At 35.5% G+C, this 18451-nt stretch overlaps 1 protein-coding gene across 3 annotated transcripts in view; it reads right to left on the minus strand.

Moving 5' to 3' along the window:
• Positions 1-3231: 3231 nt before the first annotated feature.
• Positions 3232-18451, minus strand: part of BANK1 (B cell scaffold protein with ankyrin repeats 1) — a 315067-nt gene continuing 299847 nt past the window's right edge. For 2 of the 3 annotated variants that reach the window (XM_050791913.1, XM_050791914.1), the window contains exons 12-15: positions 17830-18008; positions 14607-14670; positions 6630-6659; positions 4279-5590 (exon numbers count right to left, since the gene is read on the minus strand). In XM_050791913.1, the coding sequence (XP_050647870.1) occupies positions 5442-5590; positions 6630-6659; positions 14607-14670; positions 17830-18008 (422 nt within the window). In that variant the 3' untranslated portion in view covers positions 4279-5441. The other variant, XM_050791915.1, reaches the window with a different exon arrangement.

The raw sequence follows: 18451 nt of genomic DNA on the forward strand, positions 1-18451 counted from the left end.
ATCTTTCTTTCTGCCTTCATTTCATTATGTACCCAGTAGCCATTCAGGAGCAGGTTGTTCAGTTTCCATGTAGTTGAGTGGTTTTGATTGATTTTCTTAGTGTTGAGTTCTAGTTTGATTGCACTGTGGTCTGAGAGGCGGTTTGTTATAATTTCTGCTCTTGTACATTTGCTGAGGAGTGCTTTACTTCCAACTATGTGGTCAATTTTGGAATAAGTGCAATGTGGTGTTGAGAAGAATGTATATTCTGTTTATTTGGGGTGGAGAGTTCTGTAGATGTCTATTAGGTCTGCTTGGTGCAGAGTTGAGTTCAATTCCTGGATATTCTTGTTAAGTTTCTGTCTTGTGATCTGTGTAATGTTGACAGTGGGGTGTTGAAGTTTCCCATTATTATTGTATGGGAGTCTATGTCTCTTTGTAAGTCTCTAAGGACTTGCTTTATGAATCTGGGTGCTCCTGTATTGGGCGCATATATATTTAGGATAGTTAGCTCTTCCTGATGAAATAATCCCTTTACCATTATGTAATGGCCTTCTTTGTCTCTTTTGATCTTTGACTTTGTTTACCTCCTTAAGCCTCAGCAATGGTGGGTGCCCCTCCCCTAGCCTTGCTGCCACCTTGCAGTTAGATCTCAGACTGCTGTGGTAGCAATGAGGGAGGCTCTGTGGGCATGGGACCCTCTGGGCCAGGTGTGGGATATAATATCCTGGTGTGCCATTTGTAAGACACTTGGTAAAGCACAGTATTAGGGTGGGAGTTACCCGATTTTCCAGGTGTTGTGTGTCTCAGTTTCCCTTGGCTAGGAAAAGGGACTCCTTTCCCCCTTGTGCTTCGCAGGTGAGGTGGTGTCTCGCCCTGCTTCAGCTCTCACTGTTCAGGCTGCACCAGCTGACCAGCACTGATTGTCCGGCACTCCCCAGTGAGATGAACCTGGTACCTCAGTTGAAAATGCAGAAATCACCCGTCCTCTGTGTCACTCGCACTGGGAGCTGGAGGCTGGAGCTGTTCCTATTCGGCCATTTTGCTCCCGACTTCGAGGATTATTTCTTGCAAACTATCTTCCTTGACCATTTACGCTAAGCCAAAGTTCTAAGAACTTACATCACATTTAAGTAGAGTGATCAGGCATCTCTGTTTATGCCTGAGGCAGTTCCAGTTTATGCCTGGTTTTTCATTGTAATCATTAATAGTACTCCATTTTATGATCCGAAGTGTCCTCCTTGGATGATAAATTAATTACATGTCCTCCCTACCTTTAACTCTCAAACAATTTGTACCAATGTTGGTATTATTACTCCCATTTTATCAATGATAAAATAGGGCTCAGGATATGGAAAAACTCTTTGTTCACACAGCTAGTGCATAGCTGAGACAAGATTCAAACTAGCTTGGTTTTACTTCAAAGTTCATGCTCTTGAATGTAGTAGTACACTGCTCATTTAAACACATAATGTCACTAAATACCCACAAAATTATGTAAGGAACATTATCATCTGCATTGTGAAGATGAGAATATTGATGAAATGATACACTATCATTTATAAATTTGAGGTCTAAGGTATTGAGAATCTTACCCTTTGCGTTCTTTTATGTGGTTGCCCTATTTTTAAGATTGAACTCCACAAAATAAGCAGGCTAACAAGTATAGCTGGTAGGTATAGCTACAGAGAAGGCTGTGAATAGGGGCTCATATCAGCTTTGTGCTAATCAGCTGGGATTCACTAAATTAGGCTTATGATGCAGAGCTCTCTTCTAAATATTTGTCCTTTAGAAAAGCAGTATGAAGTGAAAATTCAGGTAAGTCCCAGTTATTAAAATCAGACACCCTGAGCATTAGAGAAAACAAGAAGGAACTCAGATGAGCAAATACTTTGTGCACAAATAGAATATAATGACTCAGATTACAAGGCCATTGTCATGAAAAAATACAGAGTAGTCTCATTTTCTAAAAATTAGAGGTTCCATTGACAGAATACTTGTAATGTTGATTCATGAAAATATATTAGACTCATCCATTTTTTGAATACTGTTTTTAGTGATCCATTTAAGCTTAAGCCATATGCACTTCAGAATAATGACGTTTACTTATTCTATCATAGGGGTTTCTACCTTCAGAAAATTCTGTATAAAGTTAACTGATTTTATTTTAGCAACATAGCTTTAAGGATGAGTCCCATTTTACTTTATAGTCTAAATCAAGGTTTCCCAGTCTCAAAACTCTTGACAGTTTGGACTGGATAACTCTTTTTCTTGCATATTATAGGATGTTTATCAGCATTCCTGGTCTATACATACTAGATGCCAGAAGCACCTCTTCCTCAGTCATGAAAATAATAAATGTCTCCAGATATTGCCAAATGTCCGGAGCAGCCTAATTATCTCACTTAAGAATCTACCAGTTTAAATGCTTCCTCTTTGTTTTCCTAGAAAATTGACTAGGTAGAAAATAAGCAAGTTAATATTCAAAATAAAACTCTTTTGATAACATTCAATACCATTTCAAACTTCTCTAGAACTCAGAGTGCTGGTAAATTTAATAACCTAAGGAAGGGGATGGCTCTTGGCTTAAGTTAGGAGTAATGGCTTGGGAATATATTTAATTTGAAGAAGGGATGATGAAAAAGATAAGATATACAAACTCTGAAAATTCAGTTCAAAATCTTCAGAAGATTTTGCATTTGGGCCTTTCCTTTCTGGCAGTGGCTATGGCTCTTTTAGAAATGCTCCAAATCTCCAAGGAAATGTCTTATTTCTTTTTCTTATCTTTGGATGGGACAGCCCACAGAAATGGAGGCTTAGTGGGTGAAAGGACATACCAGTTCTTGAAAGGTTGGATGTAAAACTATGGACTGAATTTCCAAATATCATAATTAAAAGCATTTTTTTTGTTAGGGATTAATCAAGCTACTATATTATTTTTTAAAACTTGTGCTTATTTTGAGAATGTTAACAGTCATAAGAAACCCATGACAAGTGTTTCGTAACATGGCTTTAAATATATATTCATGTCACTGTTTAGAAGCTAGAAAAAAATCAATTGTGTTTACTATATGAGCCCTATACAGTGATATTAATCAAGTTTATTTATTTTAAACAATTTTTGGTAGACTTCCCCCTTTAAGCCGGTAAGCAGAAAAATTTATTGGCCAATACTCCACCTGATCTTAGCCAAAAGGTCGAGAAGTGATTTTATTGGCTAATTCTCATAAATTTACTTTAAAAACTCAGACATAGCTTTAAACATTCAATTTATTTGTGGCATTTGTACATGAAAATTATAGTATGATAAAATTGCGTTGTATTCTAAGCCAGTAAATTGTTTCTAAGAAATAGGTTGATAAAATTGCAAGTCTTAATACAAAGGTAGGTTGTGAAAATGTATATTAATTTGAGATAAGAAAAGTTTTCAAATAATAATGTTTTCAGGGTTACATGTAAATAGACACTAAGTAAGACAAGTTTCTGCAAACATGATGTCAGAACTCTGAATGTGAGAAATTCAGAAAATGAACCAGCTACTTAAAAAGCAAAAATGTGCTCAGTAAATTTGCATTTTCATGGTTATTCTAAGGAAAGGAGGAATAATCTGTTGAGGTTAGTGCCCTCAAGCAGACCCCATAACTTTGCTACACAGCATTTAACTTCTCTGTGCTGTTTTCTTTTAATTTTCAAAATGGAAATTAGCTGCTTCAGTGGTAAAGCGCATTGTAAAATGCAAGAATTTTCACGTAATGCAATTACTCTATGGTATTGTGTTTTAATATTAATATACCCATATGAAGCAGGTATAATGCCAATAAATTCTGCCAATAACAAATTCTGAAACCTGAAGGTTTGTTTCTGCTTTCATAGTATGGATTTGCTCTAAAGAGAGCAGGCAATCCAAATGCAAGCTTGCTTCACCCTGAAAGCAAAATGTCCATAGATTCTTGAGTTTCATTATAATAACCTGGAAATGAGATAATAGGAAATGTATTAGTGAATAATAGCTCATCAATTTAAATTGTTTAGTTGGCATTAAATCACCCCTATACATAAATCTTTCTACAGAGCAATAACCTTTAGCTTGAAAAATACATGTTAATCCTTTCAGGAAAAGACAATGAATATTTAAAGAATTCTGTTTTTTAGACAAATGATTCCTTTAAGTCCCTAACAACGCTGCTTTAGGTTTTCTAAAAAATATACATAGCTAATATTTTACCTTCTTCAATGATCTTTCTTGCAACAGAAACCAAATTCCTTTTCAACTTGGGGCTGAGCAGGAAGCTGAAAAAAAAAAGATACACAGCTAGCATTTCTCAATTTGTCTCTATTTTAAGGTTGAACAAAGAAATATGACAAAGTTATAGTTGCCTTTCACAGCCATGGAAAAACAGCTTTGCAGAGACAACTGGCAAGACAATCTTCCATTTTAAAAGGAAACAGAATCATTGTAAAGTTCAATTGCACCCAAGTCCTTGAATTCAAATTTTCTTTCCATTTTGAAGGAGAACAGTTTAAGCATTGGGAATGTGCATTCTTTTCCTCTTATTCAAAATCTTCTTTCCAAAATATATGCCATGTTTGTGTAGTCCTTCAGCTCTTATAGAAGAATCTTTGGTTGATATTTTCATGAGCCCTAAGGCCATAGTGCACCCCACAATTTTGCTACATTCGAATGAGTTTAATGAGTCTATAGTATATATATTATATAGTGTATACATATATACACATACACACAGCTTGGTGGTGGGCTACAGAAGAATACAGAATGCAAATACTTCAATTAGTTTTTAAGGGTGAATGATTTTATGATTACTTATGACTTATTTGAAATATACAAGGAGCTTAAAGGGTTATTAAACTTTGGAAAATTGAAATTCATTAGAAGAACTTAGCAAAGACTCTAATTTAGGATTTTAGCAAGAAATCCAGCTGCTACATGACCCTTGGTAGCAGTGCAAGTGTGTTACATCATATATGCAGATAATTGGAATAACGTTATTTTTATGAAGAAAAACTGTAGTCAGGACATTATCAGTGTTGTCTTGAATTGGTCTTGGTTTTCCGTTGCTGCTGTCTTTGCTTAGTGTCATCATTAGCTTCTCGTTAGCAGTTTATTTTCAGTTAACTCTAGGATGTGAAGTAATGCATATTTAAATCAATAATATTTGGGGGCTATATTTTCCCTACTAACGTCCTAGTGTTTAAGGACTATATACATTGTGATTCAAACACAGTAGACTCACTATATTTCTATTGTTAAAACACATGTATTGATAATTCCTCTAAGATGTTTTTGGTCTGTACATGTTGAATTTAGCCACACTTTAGCCTCAGTGGCTTTTTCCTTTGAGTTCCCTCTTTGTTTTTTTCCAAATAATTTCCTTAAATTACTGCTCATAGATTTTGTATACAAAGGCACACCTGACCTATTTTGTTCATATTTGTTAGAATGTTTAAAAGCACAGACAGGATAGAAGGCTCTCGTGTTCTTTTTTAACCAAGTTATTTCTTTGCATTTTATAGAAATCAAAATAAATACAACCTACCTTATTGCTGAAGGGTATGTTATGAAACATATTTTCATTGTGGACAGTTTCTTTACCTAGAAATACAAACTTAGTTATTACCTCTTTCTTCATTCACAAATTCGATGATTCATTTATTCAGTACTTCTTAAAAATGATTTCTACAAAGGTAGGATATGGGTGAAAAGAAGAATTACTAGAAAGATAAAAGGGGGATATTGAAAATGCACCCTTGGCATGTGCTGTTAATTTATCCTGCCCATGTGGATTGACTTGGGTAGGATACTGAGGACCCCCAGGAGTCACTTGAGTTTAGAAACAATCTTTCCAACATCTCCACTTGATTACTCCTTCCTTTTCTTTTCCACGTTCACCAGGATTGGCCAATTACAAAACACACTTCCATGAAAACCTGCGCCTTCTACTCCCTGTTCTCCTAGACTACTGCTCCTCCTGACTTTATCACTGGTATTCCATTTCTCATCCCAGCCACAGGGCTCAGTTCTATGTCTTTTTCATTCTCACAGTCAGTGCTTTGGTCCAGGCTGTGGACAGTTGCTTCTAGAATATTCAATAGCTCCCTAGCTGACCTCTAGCTCCTCCTTCCTCTCCCAGTATTCAGCACACAATCCCCCCATCACATGGAAATGAATGGAAATGAGTTACTCTTTCAAGTGTTTCTCAAATTTCATTTGCTTTATCAATAACTCCCAAGTATCAAGCATGAGATTCCATTTACATATATCATTATCAGTCTTTATAGCAATTCCCCATGGTATGATGCTTATCTACATTTTGCATATGAGAAAACCGAGGCCCACAGAGCTTAAGTGACTTGCCATAGGTCACAATTAGTAAGTTAGGAACAGCAGGATCAATCAAGAATTCCAAACTCACGGTCCTTTTATTATGTTGTGATGCCTTCAGTGTTTCTATTTTATAGTCGCTTCACATTTATTTTGGATGTCAAGTCTTTTTGCATATAAATACAAAATCTATGTGTATTTTTACACTGACTTGCCTTTACACTGACATTAGGTTTACATTAATATTGAAATTGATTTACTCTGTACTTTGTTTTAGTCTTCGATCCTTCAATAAATACCAAGCACTTACCAACTGGATGGTGCACAATGGTGAGTTTATCTAGAAGACAAAAAAAAAAAAAAAAAAAAAAAAAAGCATGTTCTACTGAGTTTTTTCAATATTTATCTTAAATTTTTTCTCGCTTCTTTTTTCATTGTTGGACTACTTCTTGTCTTTGAGGTCGCCATGAAATCTCACAATCTGATCTAAAAATATCAACCCCAAATTTCTCTACCTCCAGCCACTGTGAGTGAAACCATGCCTTTTATTAGTTTTGTCCTTTTCTCTCCCAACCTTTGTCTCAAGGTATTATGATTTTAGATATGTTTGATATTAACACAAGCTTGCTGCCCTGCCTTGATATTCCCCTAGCTTGAGCTACTTCATTCTTTTTTGAAATCAACTTTATTCAGGAATAATTACATACAATTCAACTATTTATAAGGAAAGAGGTTCATGATTTTTGAGAAATATATGTGGCCATGTACTCACCAACTTAATTAGGATAGAGACCATTTTTATCTCCATAATTTATTCCCTAATTCCCCCTTATGTCAATCTTCACTCAAATATTACTCATGGCAACCCCTGATCTGATTTTGTTGCAGTAGGTAGCTAGCCAGGCATGAGTGAGGCAGGAGAGGGCTCCACATCACCCACCAGGAATGTCAGGCGACCATCAGGTGATAGTTCGGCAGTTATCATACTGCCTTTCTAAAAATGATAATTGGCAGCCTGTGCCAGGGAGAGACAATTTGCTGATGGTCCAGAGTTGTCTCACTAAAGTGGGGAGGCAATTTGCTGATGGTCCAGAGTTGTCTCACTAAAGTCCAGAGTTGTCTCATCACAGATGCCAGGCAGAGGCAATTTCCCAATCAGATAAAAACACTTGAAATTGGTAATTAACTTCCAATAAATTCTCAGGAATTAGGTGAGTGAGCTCCAGCATGCACATTAAGACACAATATGGTGGAGTATGACCTTCCAGGGGCATTACACTGGAAAAGAAAAGAAAGCCTCAGGTGGGGATGCATACAACTTTCTGAACACACTGCGCATGCTCACCTCCCACATGTAAGGAGGACACCGTGCATGTGGGCAGCTCAATCTTAGGGAAGAATGAAGGGAAATGTGTGCAAGACGCTGGAAGTTGGCCAGCATATAAAGTCTTAGGATCAAGGTTAAACAGGGAACTTGCCTGCTTTGGTCTGTTTCAAGTGTACTTTTCTTTCCTTCCTCCTCTAAAGCTTTTTAATAAACTTCCACTCCTGCTCTGAAACTTGCCTCAGTCTCTTTTTCTGCCTTATGCCCCTCTGTCAAACTCTTTCTTCTGAGGAGACAAGAATTGAGGTTGCTGCAGACCTGTATGGATTTGCTGCTGGTAACCTGGATATTCACCACCCCTAACAATTTCTACTTCTATAATTTTGTCTAGATTAGTTTTATCTAGAATTCCAGATAGATGGAATACCACAGCATGTAGTATTCCTTTGTGTCTGATTCCCTTGTGTCTGATCCATCCTTTTTGTCTGTTATCTTTCACTCAGTATGTGTAATGTTTGTGAGATTCATTTATATTATTGTTACAATAGTAAGTATTCCTTTTTATTGCTAAATAGTATTCCACAGTATAAATGTATCACAGTATAATCATGTATTCTTCTATTGGACATTTGCATATGTTGTAATAACACCATTTAATTGTTTCCAGTTTGGATATTATGAATGAAACTGCCATGAACTTTTGTGAAAAAGTCTTCGTGTGAACACAGGCATTTATTTGTTTTGGAAAAAAACCTGGAATGGAATGACTAGATCATATGGTAAGTGCATATTTGACTTCTCCACAGTTATCACTGCACTTTATATTCCCATAAGCAATGCATACAATGCATATCCAGTTCCACATCCTAACTGACAGCCTTCTGAAATGGTAATTCATTATACTTTTTGTGTATTGGTATATCATTGTAGTTGAATTTGTTTTTGCTAATGGTTAATGATATTTAGCATCTTTTCACATGCTTATGGGCCATTTGTTTTCATAAACTAAGACGTGGGTACTAGATGTGCTCTTTGGTGCTGGGCTGTCACTGCCTCTAGGTCCTCTTAGCTGAAAGAGTTAAAGAAATATACATACTTGTACACACAACCATATTTCTGTATCTATCTCTCTGTAATTATTTGTTATACTTTTACTTCCAATTCCAGTGCAATACCATAACAGTCATTCTAGCCCTTCTTCTTTCCTTAATTATAACTGATTTCTCAGACAATAAAAAACCTGGCTCTCATTATCCATAATACATTTTTTTTTTGCCTATATTCCATTTTGCCTCCTATCTCTGCCTTGTCTTCATTTACTGAATATGCAAAATATTAACAAAGTTCTAAAAGTGAGAATTGTACAAAGAGGTATACTCAGAGGAGTGTGGAATGTTATTTTTTGAGTCAATTTTGGCAAGTTTTTTTTCAAGTAATTTGTCCTTTTTGGTCTAAGTTGTTAAATGTATTGGCAGAAAGTTAATTATATATTTTCTTAGCATTTTTTTTTTTTTTTTTTTTTTTTTTTTTGAGATGGAGTCTTGCTCTGCCAACCAGGCTGGAGTGCAGTGGAGCAATCTTGGCTCACTGCAACCTCCACCTCCTAGGTCCAAGCGATTCTCTGGCCTCAGCCTCTGGAGTAGCTGGGATTACAGGCGCATGCCACCGTGCCTTGCTAATTTTTTGTATTTTTAGTAGAGACAGGGTTTCATCATGTTGGCCAGGCTGGTCTTGAACTCTTGACCTCAGGTGATCCACCTGCCTCGGCCTCCCAAAGTGCTGGGATCACAAGCATGAGCCACCGTACCCGGCCAGAGCCACCACACCAGGCCCTTAGTATCTTTTTAATGTCTGTAGGATCTGTTGTAGTAACCCAATTTAATTTCTAATTTAGGTATCTTGTTGTCTTTTTTTTTTCCTTTATCGTTCTTCCCATGGGCTTATCAAATTTATTTATGTTTTCAAACAACTCGCTTTTGATTTTATTTTCTTTTTGTTTATCTCTTTCCTTTTTTACTGATTTCTGATCTTAATTATTTCTCTCTTCTTACCTCTTTTTCAAGGTTTGCTTTTCATTTTCTATTTTTCTAAAGTGGAAACTTAAATCATTGACTTCAAGCTTTTTGTTATTTTCTATATAATACTTATAGTAATACATTTCCCTTTAGTTAACTGTTAACTACATACTTGTTTTACCTGCATTCTACAAATTTTGATATTTTTTTTTCATTACTATTCAGGTTGAAATACTTTCTTATGATTTCTTATTTGACCCTCATATTATTTTGAATGTTATATTTAATTCCTAAATATATTGGGAGATGTTCTAGATATATAATTCCTAACTGATTTCTAATTTACTTCTGTTGTGATAAGAGAATATAAGATTCTAAAAGACTGAAATCTTTTAGAGAATATACTCTGAAGATTTCAGTCTTTAGAAGTTTACTGAAACTTTTTTGATCATCTAGCCTATGTTTCATCTTGGTGAACCTCCATGTATACCTTTAATAAATATGTATTCTGACTTAAAATTTTTTTTTTGTAAATGTCAATTGGGTCAAGTTAGCTGATAGTGTTGTTTAGGTCTTCTGTATCTTTACTGATTTTTGTCTATTTGTTCTATGAATTAGTAAGAAAGAAGTGAAAACATCTCCGAGTACTGTCAGATTTTGCTTCAGGAGTTTTAGTGAAATTCAAATATATAATATAAAATTACTTTATATTATGCAGATATTTAGAATTGCTCTATCTTTCTAGTGAACTGCCTTTTTATCTGTATGTAATATCCTTGTTTATCTTTTGTAATACTCTGTGTTTTGAAATGTATCTTGTGTTATGTTGATATATCCATGCCAGCTTTCTTATGCTTATGATTATTACTATTGTCATAGTAACATTTTACCATACTTTACTTTCAAACTATTTGTGTTTTATATCTAAAACACATGTCTTTTAGACAGCATAATATTGGATATTGCTTTCGTTTCCAGTCTGAAAATGTCTGCTTTTAAAAAGAAGCAATTAATTCAGTCACCTTTAACATAATTATGATATGGCTTAGTTAAATACTACCATCTTGTTCTTGGTTCTTCACTTATCCATTTTGTTTATATTCCTCTTTTTGTACTTTCCTGCTTTATTTTTGGTGAATCAAACAGTTTTTTTAAAAAAATCTATTTTATTTCCTCTATGGGTTTCCTAAGTGAACTTCTTATCTATTTTTTAAACTGATTTCTTTCTATTTTTAAAATAAAATATGCACCTTTAACTTAGATTTTGAGACAGTAGTATACCCCTTAGTACTTCATGCCTTATAGTTGACACATCATACTTCTTACTTTACCCTCTCCACTTCCTACTTTATAACTGAATCTTTACACTTCACCACATAACAATTTTGGAAACACATAATTCTATTTATCTGCCTCCATTGTCCTTTGCATGATTGTTTTCATATTTCCTTCTCCATATTATAGAACTTCTAACTTAAGTTTTATTATTTTTGCTTTAAACAGTTGTCTTTGAAGTAATTTATGAGAAAAAAAGGAAAACATAATATTTTATATTTACCTCCTTTCTATAATTTTCAGTATTCTTTTTCCCACAGATTCCCTTGGTGAGAATCTGAGTTTGTTTGTTAACATCCCTTCACCTTGTATGATATTTTTAAGCATTTATTCTACTGTAATTTTGCTGTGAATTATCTCATTTCATTTATCTTAAATGTCTTTATTTTATCACGTTTTTGAGGTATATTTCCTCTGGATTTAGAATTCTAAGTGGTCATTTTTTAGGACTTTAAAGATGTTATTGTCTTGTCGTCAATCCTCCATTGTTTCTAATAACAAATTATTGAATTTTTTTTTCCTTTATATGTAATGTGTGTTTCCTCTGGCTGCTTTCAAGAATTTCTTTTTACCTTGGCTTAAAGTAGCTTGAAAATAAATCGCCTGGAAGTCCTTCTTTTAACAATTATGCTAATTTTAATTTTTAAAAGTTTTTTCAACAATATGCAAGTGGTTTGCATTAAATTTGGCAAGGTTTTGGTCATCATTTTTTAAACAATGTTTTGCCTCTTTTCACTCTTTTCTCCTTCTGGGTTCTAATTACATGCATTTTAAAATGCATTATATTGTCCTAAATGCTGCTGGGACTCTGTTCATTTTTGAAGTCTTTTTATCTCTCTAAAAATCAAATTAGATAATTTCTATTGGTCTGTCTTAATTTTGTTTACTAACTCTTAATTTGTCAACTCCAATTTGATAATAAGTTCATCTGATTAATTTTTATTTATTTTATTGTACTTTTACTTTCTATGCTTTCTACTTGGTTCTTTTATATGGTTTCATTTTTTTTTTCCTGCTGAGATTCCCTATTTATTCCCTCCTTAAAACCACATTTTTCACTAATTCAGTGTTTATAAGAGGTGCTTTAAAGTCTGTTTGCTAAGATCAACAACATCTAACATCTCAGGTTCCGTCTATAGTTTCTTTTTCTTCATTAAGATGACAGTTTCCTGTTTCTTTGTATGTCTTCTTTTTTTAATTGAACACTGGACATGATAGATAATGTGTTGTATATTCCAGATTCTAGAATATTCTTCGGATGACAGTATGTTCTCATTTTAGTAGGCAGCTCAATTACTGGCAAGAACTTGTATAGACTTAATTTTATTCTTTTTCACTGTGGGCTTTTTGTGCCCAAGGTGTTTTCTTTTTAAGGTCCTGAGTTTGTAGATTCAGTCAGCCTACAAACTCTGTCTCCAGTATAGATCTTCTTGGGGCTTGGTTTGAGATTTTGCTAGGGCATATCCAGAGTAGATCTTACTCTAAATCCTGGTCCTTACTCATTACACCTTTTGGGTGTCACAGCAGAATGTCAGATATTTTAAAGAGGTGTTAAGATCTCCCTAATTTGACAGTGCCAGAACTTAAAAATTCCCAGGCTGGCTTTTCCTCAACTCTGCTCAACCTTTAGTGTCTCTCTTTTGCTCTCAATGCCCCAGAAGTTGCTGTCTTGCATGCCTTGACTGTCTTGCTTTGCACAGGTACAGCTCATCTCTCAGCCACAGACTTGTGGAGTGCTTCCCATGGACCTCTTAGGCTACCTCTCTACACAGTCACCTGCTCTCAATGGACCCACCACACACATTCTAGTAGCTTCAGCTGCCCTGAACTAGGATCTCTGCCTTCTCAGTTCAACAGAACTTCTTTGCTTTGCTCAGAGTGTAGTCAGGAAATATTCCTTTGGCAGAGAACTGGGCCATAATAAGAGGCACCTCATGAGTAATGCTTGTCTCTAGAATTATTCATAGTCTTTGGCTACCTATTGTCTGCCTCCTAATATCACTTGCTTCATATATTTGCTCAGTAATAGTGTCTTGTGCAATAGAAAGATTTGTGTAGTATTATTTATTCCAGTGTGACTGAAAGGAGAACTAATTGATTCATAATTAAGGCACCGATAATTAAGAGCATTGATTTTGAATTAAACAGAAATGGTTTCTCACTTCTTATGTGTGTCGCTTTAACTTTTTAGTTTAACAGGGCCTCAGTTTCCTTATTTGTAAATCGGAAATATTGCTCACCTCATAAAGTTATTGTAAGAAACAATAATGTATGGGAGATAATAAATGTTAGCTTTTTAATGCTCCTTGATAAAATTATTTGTATGACTTGTAATTTTATAAATCGTTAAAATTTTAATCTTATTCATATTAGAATGGAGGTGTCTGTCACCTATAAGATGGCCCTGTCTTTATGACCTTAATTATTTTAGAAAGCATATTTGTGTTTTACAAACATTTTAAGGTGCTTAAAGAATTCGCTCTAGAAAAATACATAACTCTATAATATGAAGAGAAATGAATTTCAACATGAAGGACTAGCTAAAAGCTATGTAATATTAATGAAAATGGAAGAGATGGAAGCTTTCACACTCTTTTAGTGGCCGCTAGTTTTTAATTATCTGTGCAGGGGTAGAGTCTTGGGGAAACAGTGGTCAGATAGTGATAACACAATTTATTTTTAATTTTTGAATGTGTTGTTTATTTAGCAAAATTTTATCATCTTAATAATGTTTGGCTTAACATAGAGTATTCCCTCCCCTAACCTCCACTGCTAGAGCAACTTTTAATTATTAGAAATTTTAAAATGATACACACATTGACAATTGTGAGAACTCACTGTATTAATATTTTAACTTATTCAAAAGTATGTCTCTTTAATCATTTGATTTCTTTTTTTTTTTCTTTTTTTTTTTTTTTTTTTTTTTTGAGATGGAGTCTTGCTCTGTCACCCAGGCTGGAATGTAATGGTGTGATCTTGGCTCACTGCAACCTCTGTGCCTCCCGGGGGGTTCAAGCAATTCTCCTGCCTCAGCATCCCGAGTAGTTGGGATTACAGGCATGCACTGCCATGGCTGGCTAATTTTTATATTTTTAGTAGAGACAGGGTTTCACCATTTGGCCAGGCTGGTCTTGAACTCCTATCCTCAAGTGATCCACCCACCTCGGCCTCCCAAAGTGCTGAGATTACAGGTGTGAGCCACCACACCCGGCCTTGATTTCTTGTATAATGGATTATTAAAAAATTGAACAGAGTTGTCCTATTTGCAACTTACATAGACATCAAAAGAAAGAGAGTAACAAGCATTTATTATATTTATAGCATAAAAAATACTTATAGTCTCTGGTTCATTATGAACTTTCATTATGAACCAGAGAATATGATAAGTATTTTTTATGTTAACTCACACAAGCACTCTCAGATGCATATGTAATTATAGATGTGTATTTTGCAGACAAGGAATTTCACTACCAGAGATTAAGACCCTCTCTAGGTTAGACAGCTGGGAATTGTTGAGGTTTCGATTTGAACTCAGGCCCATTCATCTCCACAGTCCCTGAATTTTCAACTTAATCACTCTATTATTTTTGAATAGCAGGCGAATCTTACTTACTATAGACATTTTCTTCTTCTGGTCTTTTTCCAATAATGCAATCTCGTAGTTGTCGTAACTTCTCCTTAATGTAGAAACAACCAGGGCATAGTTATGATTTTCAAATTTTTATGGATCAAGATGAAAACATCAACTACTATTAGCAATACCAATGCCGCTACTTGATATTATTTGCTACTTATGATGTCTCAATTGCCATCCTTGATACTTTCCATGTGTTATCTTACTTATTTCTCACAGCTTAATGAAGTGGATGTAAAATGTCGTCATTCCATTTTGTAGATATGGAAACTGAGGTACAGAGAGGTATAGTAACTTTCCCAAATCATAATTCTAAGTAGTAGAGTCAAGATTGGATCCTAGAGTGCAATTCTTTGGGAAGCTGTTTTCTCAACCCAGTGCTTGTGGGGTCTATATTTGCTATTTGTTGTCCAAAAGCAGAAGGGTTACACAGTGATGGTTTGCTGCTGCCTGAGCCCATCTCCAGCCCCTGTATGGCACATTGCTTCCCAGTGTTCTAATTCTAAAAATCAGAGACTTAAAAGCAGATGAACATACATCTGTGATCTTTCTTTAATTCCAAATATTGAACATTATCTTTTTTTTTTTTTTTTTTTTTTTTTTTTTTTTGAGACGGAGTCTCGCTCTGCCTCCCAGGCTGGAGTGCTGTGGCCGGATCTCAGCTCACTGCAAGCTCCGCCTCCCGGGTTCCCGCCATTCTCCTGCCTCAGCCTCCCGAGTAGCTGGGACTACAGGCGCCCGCCACCTCGCCCGGCTAGTTTTTTGTATTTTTTAGTAGAGACGGGGTTTCACCGTGTTAGCCAGGATGGTCTCGATCTCCTGACCTCGTGATCCACCCGTCTCGGCCTCCCAAAGTGCTGGGATTACAGGCTTGAGCCACCGCGCCCGGCCTGAACATTATCTTTTTAAGCAAAATGTAAAACAAGCTAACATTTAATAATCTTGTTTTAGAACAGAACTTGAGAGTAGCACTCTTTCCTTAGGATTTTCCTGGAAACTTAGAAACCACTTTTCCTATTTAGTTGTTTCCATTGCCTTACAGATCTCTCCTACCAGTGGTGCCAAACTCTTCTTCAGGCACTCCGTGACTGTGAGTAGGAGTGAGGAGAGTGAAGGGCAAGGTTTTCCCTTCTCCACCATTTCATCTTCAATGCCAGGGATTCAACATGATTCTTAGTTATTCTGGAAACCAGTTTCCACTATTAACTCCATGTTTGTGCCATTTTCTTTCTTAGTTTCCTAGGATAATTCCTTCATCAGTAATAATATGATTTCAGTTACCTCTGATAACTTCATTTATATTCATAGGATACAAACAAATACTTTTGCAAGCTGCAAGAAAAATATTGAAAAGTACATAGGAATGCATATTTGTTTGCATGTGTGTGTGTTGAATAAACAGGAGGAATATTCATCTTTTTGTTGTTTGGATTTTGGCCAAGTCCCTTATGTTAAGCACTGACTGATTCCTCTGACAGAATTCAGACCAAGTCATTAAACTTTGTTGCTTATGGAAAATAATCTTAGTATCTTTCAGCCTTTATTTTAAAAATATTTTTTGGCCGGGCGCGGTGGCTCAAGCCTGTAATCCCAGCACTTTGGGAGGCCGAGACGGGCGGATCACGAGGTCAGGAGATCGAGACCATCCTGGCTAACACGGTGAAACCCCGTCTCTACTAAAAAATACAAAAAACTAGCCGGGCGCGGTGGCGGGCGCCTGTAGTCCCAACTACTCGGGAGGCTGAGGCAGGAGAATGGTGTGAACCCGGGAGGCGGAGCTTGCAGTGAGCTGAGATCCGGCCACAGCACTCCAGCCTGGGCGGCAGAGCGAGACTCCGTCTCAAAAAAAAAAAAAAAAATATATATATTTTAAATAAACATGAACAATATTCATTATCCCACTATCACCTTATTATTAGGTGAGTCAGATCAATCTCTAAGTAGTGAGTATGAAGCACCTTAAATTCTTCCTAAAACAAGATTAAGTATAAATATACAATAAATATAAAAATAAGAATAACCAGAGTTTAATGAAACAACTAATGAAATATTTCCAAAATGATATTTAAGTTGGATAACTCTAAATGGAAAACGTTATTATTTAAGAGTGTCAGGAGGATGAAATACAATTGACTTAATTCAACAAAATCTATACAATCTAACATTGCTAGGAATGTGATTTGTAGGTCTGCACCTAAACACGTGTGTATTGGTGATGACATTGACATGATTGAGAAGCAATATTGTAATTCTAATCATGAACAATGAAGACTTGTAGAACTCTACAATCAGTATTCTTTAGCATTTATTTGGCAAAATAATTGCCTTTGCTTAGTGTCACAAAATCTGGATGAGGTTCAGCCAAAAACCCACAACCATAACTGCCCTTAGAGACAGCTGGTTCCTAACAAGGCACAATCTCAGATGCACTGGGAAAGTCCCCTGGCCTATATACTGTATTGTTTGAAATTTCTCTATTTTGATTCTTTTTTATTGTTTAAAAATGTTTTCCTAAGCAATGTCTTTTAAATAAAAATTATCTCTTGGGAAAGTTACAATATTAAGCTATTATCAATTATTTATACTTTGGCCTAAATTTGCTTATTAAATGTGTTTAATCAAACAGCTATCTAGAACTGGGTTTTGAAGGAATGGGATTTCCTTGATAAGAAGAAAAAATTGTTAAAATATTTTTGGAGTAAAAAGGGATGGAATATGGGACTATGACTGTGTTATCTCTCACTGAATGTGTGGTATATTTTGTTTTCATGCTCATCTCAGAACCATGTCCTCCAATCCCATCTCAGGAGGTAAATCATATTTACAGAAGACAAGCTTATTTGAACTTAATATTCTTGGTATTTCTCTACAAACTGTGACTTACACTCTTCAGTGTAAAGATGCTTTAACTTAATTTCAGCAACGAGATTCAAAAAACACTCACTATACTAAAGACAGGTATTATAAGCTGATTAGGTATTAGCTTTGGTATACTGGGTTAGAGGATTGACTTCATCAATGGCTGGTGAACATAATATCTGGATATTTTCAAACATTTAATTGATTTCTTGAAGTATTTTTCTTAGTGGCTAGTTAAAAATAAAAGAACAGTTACCTGCATTCCTTGTGAAAGTTAAACAGTAACAAACTAGGGGCTCCACAAGTTATGGAATGTCCCAGAAAACATTGGGGCCAATATTACCTGCTGAATCATTTCCAGGCCACTTTTCCCCATCTGCCAGTGTTTAAATTTCTCCAGAGCTTCATCCATAGACATTTTCCCATTCTTGACTTTCTCTTGCAGGAGGATGAGTTCTTCCTGACCATCAGTTAGACAGCCCCTGAGAGTAGAAGAGGCTGGACTCTCTATCCGAGCTCTGTCTAAAATACAAAGGGAGGGTGCATTAATAGAAACTCCGGGTGTAGACAACTGGGAACAAAAGCACTCTACAAATAAGTAATTGGAGTAGCTTCTTCTTAACTCTCTATGAGCAGCTAAAGAATAAACCAGTATATTTTTAATGAGTTTATTTCTAAGGATGGAGGTGCCTGGAACCTAGTCTTAAGGGTTACAAAATTGTGTCTCATTACTGAGAAACAGAAAGGGACAAGGAGAGAAAGGACAGTAGCAAAAGTTATATACTTTGCTAGTTGAGGGCAGTGCCAATTTTGTCTTCTTTTTCTGAGGATTATCAGAGATCATGTGCACAAAATACTTAGCATAGTGCTTGCCACACAGTAAGCTAAATAAATGTTAACATTAATATTAACAATAAATATCTTTAGAATAAACAGTCTTCCGAACTTTGGGAAAAGAGATGTCA

Source organism: Macaca thibetana, chromosome 5 (genome assembly GCF_024542745.1).
Source record: "Macaca thibetana thibetana isolate TM-01 chromosome 5, ASM2454274v1, whole genome shotgun sequence".
In the NCBI taxonomy this organism is placed as follows: domain Eukaryota; kingdom Metazoa; phylum Chordata; class Mammalia; order Primates; family Cercopithecidae; genus Macaca; species Macaca thibetana.